The 20,878-nt window shown below is 41.5% G+C and overlaps 1 protein-coding gene across 3 annotated transcripts in view; it reads left to right on the top strand.

Annotated features, from left to right (window-relative positions):
- Positions 1-3,557: 3,557 nt before the first annotated feature.
- Positions 3,558-20,878, top strand: part of CORIN (corin, serine peptidase) — a 268,724-nt gene continuing 251,403 nt past the window's right edge. The window contains exon 1 of one of the 3 annotated variants that reach the window (XM_055588485.1): positions 3,558-4,641. Coding sequence is in view for 2 of the 3 variants with exons in the window: in XM_055588487.1 (XP_055444462.1) it covers positions 4,981-5,205 (225 nt within the window). In the remaining variant the exon portion in view is untranslated. Of the gene's footprint in view, positions 4,642-4,938; positions 5,206-20,878 lie in introns of those variants that run through there. The other 2 variants (XM_055588487.1, XM_055588484.1) reach the window with 2 other exon arrangements.

The raw sequence follows: 20,878 nt of genomic DNA, 5'->3' as shown, positions 1-20,878 counted from the left end.
AGAATTTGGATCTTTTTTACTATCATTAATCTGAATTCTTTTTCAGGTAGACTCCCTATCTCCTCCTCTTTTGTTTGGTTTGGTGGGCATTTCTCATGTTCCTTTACCTGCTGAATATTTCTCTGCCTTTTCATTTTGTTTAGATCACTGTGTTTGGGGTGGCCTTTCTGTATGCTGGAAGTTTGTGGTTCCTCTTTATTGGAGAGGTTCTTCCCTGTGGGTGGGGTTGGACAAGTAGCTTGTCAAGGTTTCCTGATTAGGGAAGCTTGCATCAGTGTTCTGGTCGGTGGAGCTGGATCTCTTCTGTCTGGAGTGCAATGAAGTGTCCAGTAGTGAGTTTTGAGGTGTCTATGGATTTGGTGTGACTTTTGGCCACCTATATTTTAAAAGCTCAGGGTTATGTTCCTGCATTGTTGGAGAAGTAGCTTGGTATGTCTTGCTTTGAAACATGTTGGCTCTTGGGTAGAGCTTGGTTTCGGTGTAGGTATGGAGGCTTTTGGATGAACTCTTGTCAATTAATGTTCCCTGGAGTCATGAGTTTTCTGGTGTTCTCAAGTTTTGGATTTAAGCCTCCTGCCTCTGGCTTTCAGTCTTATTCTTACAGTAGCCTCAAGACTTCTCCATCCATACATCACTGATGATAAAACATCCAGATTAATGGTGAAAAGGTTCTCCACAGTGAGGGACACCCAGAGAGGTTCACAGAGTTACATGGAGAAGAGAAGAGGGAGGAGGGAGATAGAGGTGACCAGGAGGAGAAGGGGGGGATCAAAAGGGAAAAGAACAATCCAGCTAGTAATCAATTCCCTATTTTCTCTCCATAGTCTGGTACACTCAGAGAGGTTCACTGAGTTATATAGAGAAGAGAAGAGGGAGGAAGGAGATAGAGGTGACCAGGAGGAGAGAAGGGGGAGTCAAAAGGAGAGAGACCAATCTAGCCAGTAATCAGTTCTCTAAGTGTTCTCCACAGCCTGGAACACCCAAAGAGATTCACAGGGTTAAGTAGAGAAGAGAAGGGGGAGGGAGGAGATAGAGGTCACCTGGGAGAGAAAAAGTCTTTATTGTGGAGGTTCCTCCCTGTGGATGGGTTTGGCAAGTGGCTTGTCAAGGTTTCCTGATTAGGGAAGCTTGCATCAGTGTTCTGGTGGGTGGAGCTGGATCTCTTCTCTCTGGAGTGCAATGAAGTGCACTCAAGCCAGTAATCACACTTCTAAGTAAAAATGGGTACTGAAGATTGCATTCTTGCTGCTGCTAAGTTGCTTCAGTTGTGTCCGACTCTGTGCGACCCCATAGGCGGCAGCCCACCAGGCTCCCCCATCTCTGGGATTCTCCAAGCAAGAACACTGGAGTGGGTTGCCATTTCCTTCTCCAATGCATGAAAGTGAAAAGTGAAAGTGAAGTCGCTCAGTCGTGTCCGACTCTTAGCGACCCCATGGACTGCAGCCTACCAGGCTCCTCCGTCCGTGGGATTTTCCAGGCAAGAGTACTGGAGTAGGGTACCATTGCCTTCTCCCATTGCATTCTTAAAGGTACAAAATTGATAACAAATACCAAAAAGCAAACATTAAAAATCAAGAGTAGAGGTTAGACTCTCAAAAATACAATATTAAAAAAAAACAGAGAAAATTGCAAAAATTAAAAAAAATATATATGAAATTTGCTTTAAAAATAGGGTCTTTTTTTTGCAAGGTAATAGTAGGTTTTAAAGTGAAAATGAAAGGAGTAATAAAGAACTTAAGAATCAAATTTTTTTTTCATTAAAAAATGATAGTATTAAAATATATCTAGGAATTTCTCTCAGAGAAGGCAATGGCACCCCACTCCAGTACTCTTGCCTGGAAAATCCCATGGACAGAGGAGCCTGGTAGGCTGCAGTCCACGGGGTCGCTAAGAGTCAGACACGACTGAGCAACTTCATTTTCACTTTTTACTTTCATGAATTGGAGAAGGAAATGGCAACCTGCTCCAGTGTTCTTTCCTGGAGAATCCCAGGGACTGTGGAGCCTGATGGGCTGCCGTCTATGGGGTAGCACAGAGTCGGACATGACTGAAGTGACTTAGCAGGAATTTCTCTGGAGCTGTTGAGGGCAGTGTGTGATCATTTCAGTTTCAGATGGTTCCTTGTTCCAGCTTATACTTCTTCTCAAGGTCTATAGGCCCCTTCCAATGTGGTCAATGCTAACTACAGGGTTTTAATCTGTTGCACCTGTCATTTCCAAAGCAGTTCCCTCTTTGTTTATTTTGGCTTCCTCTGTTTGCAAGTCTCTTCAGTGTCTAATTTCCACTCTGACACAAGGGTGCAAAGATGGTCATTTATTTAGGCTCACTTGTTCAACTGTGCTGCGGGGAGAGAGGAACACTGCAAACAAATATCACTGGCGTGTGTGGGGAGTGCTCGCAGTGTATGGACCACACTGGGTTTGCCCCCACTCACGGCGCCTGGGCTTTCCCGTTCTACACTGCTCAGGCTCCAGGTTGCTCTACAGGGGAACTGTCTAAAGCGGGCTCTGGGTTGCGTGCACTTCCCAGGTCTAAGCCACTCAGGTTCAGGTTCTTGGGTACTCCACAAAGGCACAGACTCGGTTGGGCCTGTACTTTGTGCCCCTCCCAGGTCTGAGCAGCTCAGGCGACCAGGTGCTTGGCAAAAGCACTCTCCCTGGGTAGGGGTTTGCATCTTATCACCTCCCCCATCCCAGCTGCAGTGGGTGCCGCAGCTGGGTGCCGCAGTGGGAGTGCCTTCTCAGGTGTGCTGTGTGTCTCCTCTGGGGAGCTGATCTCTGGCTGCGACCCTTCTGGCAGGTGTCAACCATCCAGGATCCCAGGAAGACTTGGTTAGCAACTGGGAGCCTGCTCGCAGTTTGGTAGAGGATGCCGTCTCTGGGGCTGAGTTTGCCCCTCTGGGGCGTAGTTTGCCCCTCGCCTTCCAGCTCTGGCTGTCACCTGCCTGCCTCCTTGCCTCTGGCAGGGGATGGGCTGGTCCAGATTAATTTTAATAATATGTCTTATTTAACTTACTCGGTCCAAGATTTTGTAATTCAAACATGTGTACAGTGCCTGTGTGCTCAGTTGTGGCTGACTCTTTATGGCCCCATGGACTACAGTCCGCCAGGCTCCTCTGTCCATGGGATTCTCCAGGCAACAATACTGGAGTGGGTTGCCATTTCCTCCTCCAGGGGATCTTCCCAACCCAGAGACTGAACCCGCATCTCTTGTGTTTTCTGTGTTGGTGGGCGGATTCTTTACCACTGAGCCACATGGGAAGCCCAATTCTAACATGGAATTCGATATAAAAGTTATGAATGAAATATATTACCTTATTATTTTCAGACTGTCTTCAAATTTCAATACTCTTACAGTGCACAGCAATCCAGGTGAGTTGCATTTTCCAGTGCTCAATACCCACATGTGGCCAATGTCTCTACCTTATTAGACAGTACAGGGCCATGTGGAGTGTATTAAGTTGCATAATGCTGCTGCTGCTGCTGCTAAGTTGCTTCAGCCGTGTCCGACTCTGTGCGACCCCATAGACGGCAGCCCACCAGGCTCCCCCATCCCTGGGATTCTCCAGACAAGAACACTGGAGTGGGTTGCCATTTCCTTCTCCAATGCATGAAAGTGAAAAGTAAAAGTGAAGTCGCTCAGTTGTGTCTGACTCCCAGCGACCCCATGGACTGCAGCCCACCAGGCCCCTCTGTCCATGGGATTTTCCAGGCAAGAGTACTGGAGGGGGTTGCCATTGCCTTCTCCAGTTGCATAATGGACCCCCAAATATAGCCACGACCTGATCCCCAGGACCTGTGAATACCATTTTTAAGGCCAAAGGGGTTTTGCAGCTGTGACTAGCTAAGATTTCAAGATGGGGAGATTGTCCTGGATATCTGGAAGGAACTGATGAGACCATGGTGCCTTTATAGGAGGGAGGCAAGAGGGTCAGTCAGAGGAGAAGGCAATGGATGTACAGCCTGGAGAGACGTGCTCTGAAGATGCAGGAAGGGCTACCAGCCAAGGAATACAGGCGGCCAGCCACTAACAGCTGGAAAAGGCAAGGAAATAGATCCTCTCCTCAAAGCGTTCAGAAGGAAGCGACTCTGATGATACCTTGACACCTTGACTTAGCCCGTGGAACCAATTTCAGACTTCTGAGCTTCATAAATGTGAGGGAAGTAAATTTGTGTTGTTGTAATTATGGTGGTAATTTGTTACAGCAGCCATAGGAAGCTACTTCACTAGGAATGCTCAAACATTATTTCCCAGGCTCTTTTGAGGGGGTGTTCCCCTGGCTACAGCATCTTAGATAATTTCAGTTGGCTTCCCCCAGCTTCCTCTACCCATTTCTAGGGCTGCTGCATGGGACTGCTCTCCTCCCCAAGCACTGGGGGCTATGTCTTACTCTGACTCAATTTGCAACCTTTGATAACAAAACTCACCTGGTGTCTCGTCACTGCCCTGGAAGATGCACAAGGGAAAAAGCCTTTTCACATTAGGGTAAGGGGTGGCGCTAGTGGTAAAGAACCCAACTGGCAATGCAGGAAACTTAAGAGACGTGGGTTTGATCCCTGGGTTGGGAAGATCCCCTGGAGGAGGCCATGGCTACCCACTCCAGTATGCTTGCCTGGAGAATCCCACGGACAGTAGAGCCTGGTAGGTTATGGCCCATAGGTTCACAAAGAGTCAGACACAACTGAAGTAACTTAGCACAGCACATGCTGGAGGAAAAAAAAATGGTTTAGAAAGAATTACTGGCTGTCTTTACTGATCTCTTCAATGCTGTAAATCTAAAAATATGCTAAAAATAATGTCAATTAAAAAAGATGTACTGTTGTGTAGGTTTGATAGGGGTCAAAATTTGCTCTTGTACCTTTATCCAGGAATGTTTGTGAGGGTGTGATTAGATCAGTAAGGTTTAGTGTGCATGAGAATCACCTGCAGGGCTGGTTGCAACACTGCTGGATCCTGCTGCCAGAATTTCTAACTGAGTTGATGGGGCCCCACATGTGCACTTCTAGTAGGTTTCATGTGATGCCAATGCAGCAGGCAGGGAGGAAGATGGGTGGGCAGGTAGATATTGGGAGAGTCTCTCTGAATACTAGCATGAAGGTAAGACTTCTAGGCCTCACCTCCTTGGGAAGGTGCAGCATCATTGCTGAGACCTCCCAGGCCGGCCTGCCCTCCCTGACCAGGACGCACACAACTTCCTCTTCCAAGGTAAGCTCTGCAGTTGTGGCCACGAAACTGCAGAGTCACCCACTGCTCTTGCTTGGCTCTGTCTTCTGCCTCCCACCCTGAGGTCTAAAGTAGGTATCAATCCTGAAATCCCCAAGTCTCAGCTAAAAATACCTCCTTTGCCACAAACCAGCTGACGTCTCAGATTTCCCAGCCGAAGTGAATCCCCAGACCTAGGGTTGCCCTAGTGGAAAGTCCATAAGCAGAAAATGCCAGGTTAAAAAAAGCTCTGGGGAGGCCCCTGAAAGCTCTCACCCCAGCTGCCTACTTGGGGTGGCCAATTCCAGGCCCCGAGGGTGGACATGGGAGGATTAAGCCATGAGCGGTTGTGTTTGTTCAGTTTCATTCTGTAGAAAGTTCTGCCAAACTTGAGAGACCAGCTCCCTTTCTCCTCTGGTCTTTGTGTTTTTGGTTTTTTTAAAATGTAAATTCTAGGCTTGGTAACTATCATTCTAAACCTGGCCTATCCTGATTTTTATTCTGCCTTTTTCTGAATAACAATTGAGCTCCCTGACCTTCCTGAAATTAAAATGGAGATGAACATTTCTGAAGGTGTCCTTGGTTAAAAATGGAGTGGTCCCTTGGAAGGAGCAGATTAGTATGTGCCCAGGTCTGAGGTCTGGGTCCCTGGGGACAACCCCAGCTTGCCTATTGACTCTTTCCCCATGGAACCAACATTTTTGCTCGTTTTGTTTAATTTGTTTTGTTTTTTGTGTGTGCTTAGTTGCTCAGTCGTGTCTGACTCTTTTTGACCCTATGGACTGTAGCCTGCCAGTCTCCTATATCTCTGGGGATTCTCCAGGCAGGAACATTGGAGTGGGTTGCCATGCCCTCCTCCAGGAGATCTTCCCAACCTGGGGATCAAACCCAGGTCTTCTGAATTGCAGGCAGATTCTTTACCGTCTGAGTCATGGGTTTTTTTTTTAATTAAAATATGGTTCATTTAGTATGTTGTATTAGTTCCAGGTATACAGCAAAGTGATTTACCTATACATACGTGTATATCTATTTTTTTTTCAGATTATTTTCACTTATAGGTTATTACAAAGTATTGAGTATAGTTCCTTGTGTCGTTATGGTGGGTCCTTGTTGGTTATCTGCTTTATGTATAGTAGTTTGTATATGTTACTCCCAAACTCCTCGTTTATCCTTCCGTTTTCTCCTTTGGCAATAATTTTGTTTTCTATGTGGATCTATTTCTGTTTCATAAATAAGTTTATTTGTATCATATTTTAGACTTCATATAGGAGTGATAGCCTATGATAGCTTTCTGACTTACTGTTTCAGTTAGTATGATAGTCTCTAGGTCTATCAATGTTGCTGCAAATGTCTTTATTTCATTCCTTTTTATGGCTGAGTAATATTCCATTGTTATATATATATATATATATCTCACATATTTATCCATTCTTTTTTTTTTTCTGATGTGGCCTTATTTAAGGCCAACTCACTGCACCAGAAAGCACCCTAATAAAAGCTGATTTGGACAGGAACCTTCCAACAATGGCTATGATACAAAGTTGATTAACAAAATTTTGGCCAAAACTCAGTGAACTTTCAATTCTAATGTGCTGATATTTAAAGAGGAGGACTTAGTATTGGAAAGATAAATTACAGTAATTGAATCAAAGTTGCAATCAGTAAATGTTTGCACTGGGAACCCAGTTGCATATTCCTGTCTTTGATAGATTCACCTGAGGTTTCCAAATCTGTTTTTTCTTATTTTAGGAGTTTTTGTTTCTTCTTTCACAAAGATGTATCCATTCATCTTTTAATGGGCATTTAGGTTGCTTCTGTGTCTTGGCAGTTGCAGATGAATAGTGCTGCAATGAACATTGCGCACCGTTTTATTTGTATTGTTTTAACTTTACCTCTGTTAGCTGAATGTCAGTAACAGGAACAAAAATGCTCTCTGGATAAGAAATAGATACTCCTAACAATATTCTTTCTGAGAAGGCAATGGCACCCCACTCCAGCACTCTTGCCTGGAAAATCCCATGGATGGAGGAGCCTGGTGGGCTGCAGTCCATGGGGTCGCTAAGAGTCAGACAAGACTCAGTGACTTCCCTTTCACTTTTCACTTTCATGCATTGGAGAAGGAAATGGCAGCCCACTCCAGTGTTCTTGCCTGGAGAATCCCAGGGACGGGGGAGCCTCATGGGCTGCTGTCTATGGGGTCGCACAGAGTTGGACACGACTGAAGCGACTTAGCAGCAGTAGCAGCAGCAACAATATTTTTTAATCATTTTGGGTCAGAAACTCCAAAAAACTGGCACCTCTCCCCTCCTTCCTTCCTTAAAGTTTTCTTAACAGATGAGAAATATCTTCTTTCCAGAAAAAATTACTTTCCCTATGAGAAGTAAGAAGAAGGAGAGGAAATGGCAACCCACTCCAGTATTCTTGCCTACAGAATTCCATGGACAGAGGAGCCTGGAGGGCTACAGTCCATGGGATCCCTAAGAGTCTGACATGACAGCGATTCACTTTCATCACTTTTTATCAGAAATTAACAATAACTATTTTAATTTTTTAATTACATTTTTAGAAACTTCTAATTTGCAAAAGCTGGCTTTTCTTTTTAAATGTTTGCTTCTCCACTTACATTTCTCCAAGGCGAAGGGAAAATATAACAAATTATCCTCCTTGGCCTTTTACTCCTTAATAGGCCTTGTTTCCCCAAGACAAAAAGAAATACAACAAATTATCCAAATTGGCCTGTTCTAGATGCTCCCTGTGAGGCGGGGAAATAGGTCAACTCTGATGGGAAGTAATGAGCGCAGAGCTTTTGTCATGGTCTGGCTGCTGTAGCAGAAAACATTACACACACACACACACACACACACACAACACACATCTTCATAAAGACTGGCTGAAAAGTAGCTGAGAAGTCTGCAAGAGCCAGATCTGTCATTTTAGTCCTCTTCTCTGGGTGTTATAAGTGAGAAAAGAGTGAAAAAATAACATGGGTTGCTTTCTGTAGGCCTCAGACCATTCTGTAAGGCTCTGTGCTGAGTAGCTGAGTCTGGAATCTGGTCGGTGGGTGGAGCAAGGTGCCCTGAGGGGCAGCACAGTGGCTTAGAACCCGTGGGTTGAGGACAGCATCACCGTGGAGGGGTGGCCAGTGGGATGTTTGAGTCCAGGTAAGGTGAAGAGGGTGTGAGGGAGGGGGGCCTGGGGTGGGGAGCGGTCAGGGTTGAGCAGGATGAGGAAGGCGTAGACACCGAGTAGCCAGGGAGGAATGTCAGCGTTCCCGGCAGGGTGAGCATGGCACCCCCGCAGGTGATGAAGTTGGGGGATTCTTTACAGTCTGGGTGACTGATAGAATAAGCTCAGAACAAGCCAGGTTTCTTGTTGTTGGGGAAAAAAAGGTTAAAAATAGGGAAAGGCAGAAAGCTAGACTTATAACCCTGATGGGATTGGAATTGGAAATATGGATGTAAACGTATATGTTTCAACATACAAAGGTAGAGATATAGAAATAAGTGTAGATGTCAATGTCTATATGTGTGTGCACACATGCACACATGAGGGTACACACAGTATAAATACATTTTCCCCTTCAACTCTGTCAGCTGAGAAGAGACTGGGAATAGCCACAGGCGAAGAGCATTGCGCATGCCCTGTGAGAAACACGGGGCCCCCAGATCTTGGTTTCAAGTAACATTTTCTACCAAAAGAAACCAGGCTCCTCAGAGAGATGACTAATTCCAAGGGTGAGACAAGGAAAGTACAAGATGAGTCCAAAACATCTTGTTCCAGAAAGCAAGAACGTGCTCAAAGAACGATGTAGGCATGTTCAAAACACAGAAGCTAGCTTGAATTGGCTCCCACTGGCTAAACAGAGTGAGATTTGAGCATCAGAGTAAATAATGATAGTAGAGGTGACAAAGTGTTAAATAAAATGGAAAATGAAGATATATATGTCTTCATTTGTCCATAAATGAAGACATGGCCCATGCATATGTCCACAAAAGAGTAAGCTGGGATATTTACATAATCAGAATCTCCCTGCAAAATCCTTACTGATTACATGGATAGTAGAGGAGAATAATATTACAGGGGGACATGGCATTCATCATCTTTATCATGTGATTAATGGAATTATCATCAGCAAAGGGACAAATCAATAGGAGGCAATGAGAAGAATGTACTATTACTTTTGTGATATTTCTGCTAAAGGTATCATAATTTAGCCTTAAACCACAACTAAGGAATATTCTATAAAATAACTGTATCTGTATCTGTATCTGTATATCTGTATCTGTAACTGTAACTGTATCTGTAAATAAAATACTGATCTGTAATTTTCAAAGTGTCAAAGTCAAGGAAATGGAAGGAAGACAGAAGGAAACCAAAGAACCATGAGAATTAGATGCAATACCTGATTCTAAGTTAGATCATTTTGGTTTAAGGGGTAGTGTTGGGCATTGGCAAGATTGGAAAGGGTTCTGAGAATTAGATGGTGGCAATGTGTCCATGGGCTTCCCTGGTAGCTCAGCTGGTAAAGAATCCATCTGCAATGCAGGAGACCCTGGTTCAATTCCTGGGTTGGAAAGATCCCCTGGAGACGGTATAGGCTACCACTCCAGTATTCTTGGGGTTCCCTGGTGGTTCAGACAGTAAGGAGTCCGCCCACAATGCAGGAGACCTGGGTTCGATCTATGGATTGGGAAAATCCCCTGGAGGAGGGCATGGCAACCCACTCTGGTATTCTTGCCCAGAGAATCCACATGGACAAAGAAGCCTGGAGGGCTACATTCCACAGGATCACAAACGGTTACAAACAATCGGACAGGACTGAGCGACGAAGCACAGCACGATGTGTCCATGGAATTTCCTCTGGTTATGTAGGAGATGTCCTTGTTCATAGGAGAAACTGATCCTAGAGAGTTGGGGCATCCAGTTAGCAACTTAGTGTCAAATGGTTCAAAAAACAAACTCTTTGTATTTATCATATTTCCAATTTTTCTATAAATATGTAGTTGTTTCAAATTTTTATAAAAGGGAAAGAAATTTTGATGATTTCAAGAATTTTATGTTTGTATCTACACTAACAAAGTTTATTTGTAATCACTAACCTTTTGGCAACCTTTCTTTGTTTTTGAAATCTGTAAACAATTAGTATATGTTTAATATACAGTTTGCTCTTATATTTCCAAAAGTAGAATATTTTTTATCTTTTACAATTGAAACAGGATTATTTTATAATCATTTTACTCACAATTATCATCCTTCACTGCAGTTTTTTGGATCAGTTCACTCAGTCGTGTCCAATGGACTGCAGTATGCCAGGCTTTCCTGTCCATCACCAACTCCCAGAGCTTGCTCAAATTCATGTCCATCAAGTCAGTGATACCATTCAACCATCTCATCCTCTGTCGTCCCCTTCTCCACCTGCCTTCAATCTTTCCCAGCATCAGGGTCTTTTCCAATGAGTCAGTTCTTCGCATCAGGTGGTCAAAGTATTGGAGCTTCAGTTTCAGCATCAGTCCTTCCAATGGATATTCAGGACTGATTTCCTTTAGGATTGACTGTTTGATCTCCTTGCAGTCCAAGGGACTCTCAAGAGTTCTCCAACACCACAGTTCAAAAGCATCAATTCTTCGGCTTTCAGCCTTCACCAGGGCATCTTCCTGACCCAGGATTGAACCCGCATCTCCTGTGTCTCCTGCATTGCAGGTGGATTCTTTTCTCACTGAGCCATTGGAGAAGCCTCAAATAATAGCATAAATAATACTAACTCAGTTGTATCTCTCTATATGTAAGCAAATATTGCCCTTTCTCAGTAGTGTATGCCCAGCATCTATTATGCAGTCAGGAATGGAATGGATTAATACCTGTTGCATAAATAACTGAACTCAACCATCTCAGCCTTCTTTATAGTTCAGCTCTCACATCCATTGCCCTGTTGGTGGGAATGTAAATTGATACAACCATCATGGAAGACGATATGGAGATTCTTTTAAAAATCAGGAATAAAACCACCATATGAACCAGCAATCCCACTCCTAGCTCCTAGGCATATACCCTGAGGCAACCAAAATCGAAAGAGACACAAGGGCTTCCCTTGTGGCTCAGCTGGTAAAGAATCTGCTCGCAATGTGGGAGACCTGGATTTGATCCCTGGGTTGGGAAGATCCCCTGGAGAAGGGAAAGGCTACCCACTCCAGTATCCCAAAGTATCCTGGAGAATTCCATGGACTGAATAGTCCATGGGATTGCAAAGAGTCAGACATGACTGAGCGACTTGCACTTCACATCCATACATGACTACAAGAAAAACCATAGTTTTGACTATATGGACCTTTGTTAGCAAAGTAATGTCTCTGCTATTTAATATGCTGTCTAGGTTGGTCCATAAGTCTATTCTCTATGTCTGTTTCTGTACTGTTGCCCTGTAAATAAATTCTTCAGTACCATTTTTCTAGATTCCATATATATGCATTAGAATACAGTATTTCTCTTTCTCTTTCTGACTCACTTCACTCTGTATTATAGGTTCTAGGTTCATCCACCTCATTAGAACTGACTCAAATGCATTCCTTTTTATGGCTGAGTAATAGTCCATTGTGTATATGTACCACAACTTCTTTATCCATTCATCTGTTGATGGACATTTAGCTATTGTAAATAGTGCTACAATGAACAATGGGATACATGTGTCTCTTTCAATTTTGGTTTCCTCGGGGTATATGCCTAGGAGTGGGATTGCTGGGTCATATGGTTGTCTTATTCCTAGTGTTCTAAGGAGTCTCCATACCGTCTTCCATAGTGGCTGTATCAATTTACATTCTCACCAACAGTGCAAGAGCATTCCCTTTTCTGCACACCCTCTCCAGCATTTATTGTTTGTAGACTTTTTGATGATGGCCATTCTGACCAGTGTGAGGTGATATCTCATTGTAGTTTTGATTTGCATTTCTCTAATAATGAGTGATGTTGAGCATCTTTTCAGGTGTTTGTTAGCCATCTGTCTTCTTTGGAGAAATGCCTGCTGAGGTCTTTCCGCCACTTTTTGATTGGGTTGTTTGTTTTTCTTGAGTTGTATGAGCTGTTTGTATATTTTGGAAATTAATCCTTTGTCAGTTGTTTCATTTGCTATTATTTTCTCCCATTCTGAGGGTTGTCTTTTCACCTTGCTTATAGTTTCCTTTGCTGTGCAAAAGCTTTTAAGTTTAATCAGGTTCCACTTGTTTACTTTTGTTTTTATTTCTGTTACTCTAGAAGGTGGGTCATAGAGGATCTTGCTTTGATTTATGTCATCGAGTCCTTCCTCTGCAGTTTTTGCAAAGAGTTTTAGAAGGATAAGCATTAGCTCTTCTCTAAGTGTTTGATAGAATCCTCCTGTGAAGCCATCTAGTCCTAGGCTTTTGTTTTTTGAGAGATTTTTGATCCCAGCTTCAATTTCAGTTCTTGTAGTTTGGTTGTTCATAATTTCTATTTCTTCCTGGTTTAGTCTTGGAAGATTGAACTTTTCTGAGAATCTGTCCATTTCTTCCAGATTATCTATTTTATTGCCATATAGTTGTTCATAATAGTCTCTTATAATCCTTTGTATTTCTGAATTGTCTGTTGTAACCTCTCCTTTTTCATTTCTAATTTTGTTGATTTGATTCTTCTCTCTTTCCCTTGATGAGTCTGGCTAAAGGTTTGTCAATTTTCTTTATCTTCTCAAAGAATCAGCTTTTAGTTTTATTAATCTTTGCTATTGTTTATTTCATTTCTTTTTCATTTATTTCTGCTTGGACCTTTATGATTTCTTTCCTTCTACTAATTTTGGGTTTTTTTTTTTTCCTCCTTTTTCCAGTTATTTTAGGTATAAAATTAGGTTGTCTATTTGATCTTTTTCTTGCTTCTTGAGGTAGGATTGTATTGCTATAAACTTCCTTCTTAGAACTGCTTTTGCTGCATCCCATAGGTTTTAAGTTGTCATGTTTCCATTGTCATTTGTTTCTAGAAATTTTTTCATATCCCTTTTGATTTCTTCAGTAACCCATTGGTTATTTAGAAACGTGCTATTTAATCTCCATGTGTTTGTGTTTCCTACACTTTTTTCCTGTAATTGATATCTAGTCTCATAGCATTGTGGTCAGAGAAGATGCTTGATACAATTTCAGTTTTCTTAAATTTACTGAGGTTTGATTTGTGACCCAAGATGTGGTCTATCCTGGAGAATGTTCCATGTGCACTTGAAAAGAAGGTGGATTCTTCTGCATTTGGATGGAATGTCCTGAAGATATCAATGAGATCCATCTCATCTAATGTATTTAGGACTTGTGTTTCCTTATTAATTTTCTGTTTTGATGATCTGTCCATTGGTGTGGGTGGAGTGTTAAAGTCTCCTACTATTACTGTGTTACTGTCAATTTCTCCTTTTATGTCTGTTAGTGTTTTCTTATGTACTGAGCTGCTCCTATGTTAGGTGCATAGATATTTACAATTGTTATGTCTTCCTCTTGGATTGATCCCTTGATCATTATGTAGTGTCCTTCCTTATCTCTTGTAATTATCTTTAAGGTCTATTTTGTCTGATATGAGGATTGCTACTCCAGCTTTCTTTTGCTTCCCATTTGCATGGAATAAATTTTTCCATCCTCTCACTTTCAGTCTGTATGTGTCTTTAGGTTTAAAGTGGATTTCTTATAGACAGCATATATATGTGTCTTATTTTTGTATCCATTCAGCAAGTCTGTATTTTTTGGTTGGAGCATTTAATCCATTTACATTTAAAGTAATTATTGATATATATGTTCCTGTTGCCATTTTATTAATTGTTTAGGGTTAATTTTGTAGATCTTTTTTCTTCTCTTGTATTTCTTGACTATACAAGTCCATTTAACATTTGTTGTGAAGCTGGTTTGGTGGTACTGAATTCTCTTAACTTTTGCTTGTCTGAAAAGCTTTATTTCTCCATCAATTCTGAATGAGATTCTTGCTGGGTATAGTAATCTTGGTGTAGATTTTTCCTTCTCAGTACTTTAAATATATCCTGCCATTCCCTTCTGGCCTGCACAGTTTCTGCTGAAAGATCAGCTGTTAAGTGTATGGGATTTTCCCTTGTATGTTACTTGTTGCTTCTCCCTTGCTGCTTTTAATATTCTTTCTTTGTGTTTAGTCTTTGTTAGTTTGATTAGTACGTGTCTTGGCATGTTTCTCCTTGAGTTTGTCCTGTGTGGGACTCTCTGTGCCTCTTGGACTTGATTGACTATTTTCTTTTCCATGTTGGGGAAGTTTTCAACTATAATCTCTTCAAAAATTTTCTCATACCCTTTCTTTTTGACTTATTCTTCTGGGACCCCTATAATTTGAATGTTGGTGCATTTAATATGGTCCTGGACATCTCTGAGACTGTCCTCAATTCTTTTCATTCTTTTTACTTTATTCTGCTCTTCAGAAGTTATTTCCACCATTTTATCATCCAGCTCACTGATTCGTTCTCCTGCTTCAGATATTCTGCTATTGATACCTTCTATTTTTAATTTCAGTAATTATGTTGTTTGTCTCTGTATATTTATTCTATAATTCTTCTAGGTCTTTGTTAATTGATTCTTGCATTTTCTCCATTTTGTTTTCAAGGTTTTTGATCATCTTTACTATCATTATTCTGAATTCTTTTTAAGGTAGTTTGCCTATTTCCTCTTCATTTATTTGGACTTCTGTGTTTCTAGTTTGTTCCTTCATTTGTGCAGTATTTCTGTGCCTTTTCATTATTTTTTTTAACTTATTGTGTTTGAGATCTCCTTTTCCCAGGCTTCAAGGAAAGTTGAATTCTTTCCTTGAAGAAGGTTGAATTCTTTCTTCCTTTTGGTATCTGCCCTCCTAAAGTTGGTCCAGTGGTTTGTGTGAGCTTCCTATAGGGTGAGATATGTGCTGAGTTTTTGTTTGTTTGTTTTACCTCTGATGGGCAAGGCTGAGTGAGGTGGTAATCCTGTCTGCTGATGATTGGGTTCGTATTTTTGTTTTGTTTGTTATTTAGATGAGGCATCCTGCACAGGGTGCTACTGGTGGTTGGGTGATACTGGGTCTTGTATTCAAGTGGTTCCTTTCTGTGAGTTCTCACTATTTGATATTCCCTAGGGTTAGTCTAGGGTCTTGGAGTCATTGCTCCCACTCCAAAGGCTCAGAGCTTGATCTTTTTCTGAAGCAATATTCTGGAGCAACACCCCACCGTATGTGGCCAATGGCAGTCAGGACATGGCGCTTTTTTCCCTCTCATTAAGAGGCTCTTTAATTCTTTGCTTTCTGCCATGAGGGTGGTGTTACCTGTGTATCTGAGATTATTGTTATTTCTCCTGGCAATCTTGATATATTGTTTAATATGTATAATCAATCTTGATATATTATTTAAATGTTTAATAATCATCTAATCTTGATAATATATTGTTTTTTATCCTTTCCATTAAAAAAATAAATGTATCAAGATTAGGTGATTATTAAACATTTAAAGGTAAATAATCTGCTTGCAATGCAGGTGACCCTGGTTCGATCCCTGGGTCAGGAGGATCCCCTGAAATAGGAAATGGCAACCTGCTCCAGTATTCTTGCCTGGAAAATTCCATGGACAAAGGAGCCTGGTAGGCTACAGTCCATGGGCCAAAAAGAGTCTGAGGTGACTGAGCATACACAAACATTTAAAGACATCTCTTCATTAGATTGGAGAAGGCAATGGCACCCCACTCCAGTAGTCTTGCCTGGAAAATCCCATGGACGGAGGAGCCTGGTAGGCTGCAGTCTATGGGGTCGCTAGGAGTCGGACACAACTGAGCGACTTAACTTTCACTTTTCACTTTCATGCATTGGAGAAGAAAATGGCAACCCACTCCAGTGTTCTTGCCTGGAGAATCCCAGGGACGGGGGAACCTGGTGGGCTGCCGTGTATGGGGTCGCACAGAGTTGGACACGACTGAAGTGACTTAGCAGCAGCTTCATTAGATTAGACTGCCTTAATTGGGATCCAGAGGTTTGCTTCTTCATGGGCAAATTAGATATATCCACAGTGTGTGCTAAGTCACAATCAGTTGTGTCCAACTCTTTATGACCACATGGACTGTAGCCCACCAGGCTCCTCTTACCATGGGATTCTCCCAGCAAGAATACTGGAGTGGGGTGCCATGACCTCCTCCAGGGGATATTCCTGATCCAGGGATTGAACGCATATCTCTTATGTCTCTTGCATTGGCAGGCAGGTTCTTTACCACTATGACACCTGAGAAGCCCATATCCACAATATTGTACATTAAAAAAAATTTGTCAATTATATGTTTTCTTTTGTTTCAAAGTACAGATGATTTTAGCATTGAAAAGAAAGTCCAGAGACTTGAAAGGTGTTATTCTTTGTGAAATACTGCATTTTGATTTTTAAAATGCTTTTTTACTTGGGAATACTAACTGTGGAAAGATATCAAAACAAAAGTTAAAAGTATGCATATACCAATGAAACCTGTACTCTCAAAAGCCTTTTTAAAATAACAACTTATAATTTTAGGAAATGTTAAGTAATTCTTTTTTTTAATTAAATTTATTTATTTTAATTAGAGGCTAATTACTTTACAATATTGTATTGGTTTTGCCATACATCAACATGAATCCACCACGGGTGTACATGTGTTCCCCGTCCTGAACCCCCCTCCCACCTCCCTCCCCGTACCATCCCTCTGGGTCATCCCAGTGCACCAGCCCCAAGCTTCCTGTATCCTGCATTGAACCTGGACTGGTGATTCTTTTCTTGTATGATATGATATATGTTTCAATGCCATTCTCCCAAATCATTCCTCCCTTCCCTCTCCCACAGAGTCCAAAAGACTGTTCTATACATCTGTGTCTCTTTTGCTGTCTTGCATACAGGATTGTCATTACCATCTTTCTAAATTCCATATATATGCTTTAGTATACTGTATTGGTGTTTTTCTTTCTGGCTTACTTCACTCTGTATAATCAGCTCCAGTTTCATCCACCTCATTAGAACTGATTCAAATGTATTCTTTTTAATGGCTGAGTAATACTCCATTGTGTATATGTACCACAGCTTTCTTATCCATTCATCTGCTGATGGACATCTAGGTTGCTTCCATGTCCTGGCTATTATAAACAGTACTGTGATGAACATTGGGGTACATGTGTCTCTTTCCCTTCTGGTTTCCTCAGTGTGTATGCCCAGCAGTGGGATTGGTGGGTCGTATGGCAGTTCTATTTCCAGTTTTTTAAGGAATCTCCACACTGTTCTTCATAGTGGCTGTACTAGTTTACATTCCCACCAATGGTGTAAGAGGGTTCCCTTTTCTTAGGACTCTCATGATCAAAATTAAACATTTAGCACAGTTTATAATGTATGTATTAACATATTAAAAGCATTGGAGGGGAGGGAGAAGTGAATGGGACGAATGGAGAGTAACATGGAAGCATATACACTACCATATAAGAAATAGATAACCAATGGGAATTTGCTGTATGACTCCAGGACCCCAAACCAGGGCTCGGTAACAACCAAGAGATGAGGGAAGAGATGGGAGATGAGATGGAGTTTCAAGAGGGTGGGGACATATGTAAACCTATGTCCTGAGTGACTGAGTCCTGTTGATGCATAGAAGAGTCCAGCACAATATTGTGAAGCAATTGTCGTTTAATTAAAAATAAGTAAATTTATTAAAAAAACACATTGGGAAATATGTGGAAAGAATCTGAGAAGGTAAATTACTATAAATGAAATCATAATTCTAGTAATTCAGTTTTGAATGTCTATATGTAAGCATTCATTAATATTCCTTGTCGTTGAAATATTTTCATTATTAGACTGCTCCCTCTTGTAGTTGAACATGTTTTTCGGTCTTGTTTTTTCGGAGGTATAATTGATGTACAATATTATATAGTACACCTGTATATAGAATCTATACAGTATATAGATTCACAATTTTAAAGGTTATACTCCACTTTTAAATATCCTTGTAGCTTGTGTTATACATAATAGTTTGTACCTCTTAATTCCCCACCCCTGCACTTCCCCTCCTCCCTTCCCTGTCCCCATGATAACCACTAGTTTGTTTGCCGTATCTGTAAGTCGGCTTCATTAGTGTTAATATTCACTAGTTTGTTGTATTTTTTAGATTCTACATATAAGCGAATACATACAGTATTTGTTTTTCTCTCTGACTTATTTCACTTAGCATTATACCCTCCAAGTCCATCCATCTTGCTGCAAATGACATTATTTCATTCTTTTTTATGGGTGAGTAATATTCCCATATACATATACCACTTTATCCATTCATCTGTTGCTGGATGCTTAGGTTACTTCTGTATCTTGGCATTTATAAACACTGCTGCTATGAACATTGGGATGCTTGTATCTTTTAGTATTAGTGTTTTTGTTTCTGTCAGATATATACCCAGAAGTGAAATTGCTGAGTCATATGGCCGTCTCCTAGATAGCATATTGAAAAGCAGAGACATTACTTTGCCAACAAAGGTCCATCTAGTCAAGGCTATGGTTTTTCCAGTAGTCTTGTATGGATGTGAGAGTTGGACTGTGAAGAAAGCTGAGTGCTAAAGAATTGATGCTTTTGAACTGTGGTGTTGGAGAAGACTCTCGAGAGTCCCATGGACTGCAAGGAGATCCAACCAGTCCATTCTAAAGGAGATCAGTCCTGGGTGTTCTTTGGAAGGAATGATGCTAAAGCTGAAACTCCAGTACTTTGGCCACCTCATGCGAAGAGTTGACTCACTGGAAAAGACTCTGATGCTGGGAGGGATTAGGGGCAGGAGGAGAAGGGGATGACAGAGGATGAGATGGCTGGATGGCATCACCGACTCGATGGACGTGAGTTTGAGTGAACTCCGGGAGTTGGTGATGGACAGGGAGGCCTGGGGTGCTGCGATTCATGGGGTCTCAAAGAGTTGGACACAACTGAGTGACTGAACTGAACTGATGGCCATCTCTGGGGTCACACAGAGTCGGACACGACTGAAGTGACTTAGCAGCAGCAGCATGGTAGTTCTATTTTTAGTTTTTTGAGAAACTTTCATGCTATTCTCCACAGTGGCTGCAACAATTTATATTTCTACCAACAGTGTACGAGGGTCTCTTTTTCTCCTCATCCTTGCCAACATTTGTTATTTTTGATGATAACCATTCTGACAGGAGTGAGGTGATATTGCATTGTGGGTTTTTTTTCCTTTTCATTGAGGTTTTGATTTGCAGTTCCCTGACGATTAACAATGTGGTGCATCATTTCATGTACCTGTTGGCCATCGGCATGTCCTCTTTGGAAAAAATGTCTATTCAGGTCTTTCTGCCCATTTTTAAATCGGGTTGCTTGTTATTTTGATGTTGAGCTGTTTATATATTTTAAATATTGACTCCCTTATCAGTCATGTCATTTACAAAGAACATATTACATTTTAACAAAAAAGGCAAGTTTGGGGATTTTTTTTTTTTTTTTTTGTATTACCACAAATTCTGTACCTAGTGTTTTGTCTATATAGCACTTATCACAATTGGAATTAGGTGACTATTTGTATAGCTATTTACTGTTTCTTCTCTGGTTGAGTGTGTGTTCCATGAGGACAGGAGCTATTTGCTTGCCCATTTCTCTACCTTCACATCTTAACACAATTTGGCAGATCACTTTCTCATGGGCTAGTCATTTTTTTTTTTTATGGGCTAATTTTTCAGGATGGGGAAGGGTTACATGGATATCAGAGTGGTTTTAGTTTTCTTATGACAGGCACCTAGTAGAATCTCCAGTCTAACTAATATATTTTTATATTAGTTTCATAGCTTCAGAATTGTACACCTTGACTATCATATAAATTTGATGCCAAGCCCTGCTCATGAGACAGGCTAGGAATTTTTTTATATTTTCATAAGAGCTTTTAACTTGTTTCCCTTTTACAGGTATATTTCTTTTGGTCCTTTTCTTGGGCTAACCAAGAGGAAACTTTTCTAGAATGTGTTCTAGAAACATTTCCTCTGAGCATCCTGGCTTGAGTCAAGGCTCTCAGCTCCAACTCTCAGCCTAGACCTTTTCTCAGGTTCCTTCCTTAGCATCCAAACCCAAGACCCAAGTGAACTGGGCCTATTTTGAGGTCCAGAACCCATTTCTCCCTGCACTCCTAATTGCCAGAACTCTCAGCCTCAATTTTCACACTTCATGCCCTAGATTTCAGTTTCCTTGTCTTTTCTTGCCCTAAAGGATTTCACTCTTTCTTGTGAATGCAGCTATATATTTAAATTGGCCGAATTTTGGCCTAAACAATAGTTGAAGCAACCATTGGTGGTTAGATTTGGGAGGGAAGTTACACTTCTGGGAGTCCACACTCTTGGTTCCACTTTTGTACTTTGTAGACTCAGAAAACATCCTGAGAGAGACTACTTTTCTAGCCTTGGGGTAGTCATGGCAGTTGGAATCTCCTGGACTGTGTCTAAAATTTTTGGGAGGTATTCTATATTTGATAGGACTCTGTTGCTTATAAGTTGTGGAAAACTTGCTGCTAAGCTGCTAAGTCTCTTCAGTCCTGTCTGACTCTGTGTGACCCCATAGATGACAGCCCACCAGGCTCTCCCGTCCCTGGGATTCTCCAGGCAAGAACCTTGGAGTGGGTTGCCATTTCCTTCTCCAATGTGTGAAAGTGAAGTCCCTTAGTCGTGTCCGACTCTAGT

The sequence above is a fragment of the Bubalus kerabau genome, chromosome 7 (genome assembly GCF_029407905.1).
Source record: "Bubalus kerabau isolate K-KA32 ecotype Philippines breed swamp buffalo chromosome 7, PCC_UOA_SB_1v2, whole genome shotgun sequence".
In the NCBI taxonomy this organism is placed as follows: domain Eukaryota; kingdom Metazoa; phylum Chordata; class Mammalia; order Artiodactyla; family Bovidae; genus Bubalus; species Bubalus kerabau.
The sequence above is the reverse complement of the archived record's forward strand: the minus strand, read 5'-3'. Positions and strand labels throughout refer to the sequence as shown.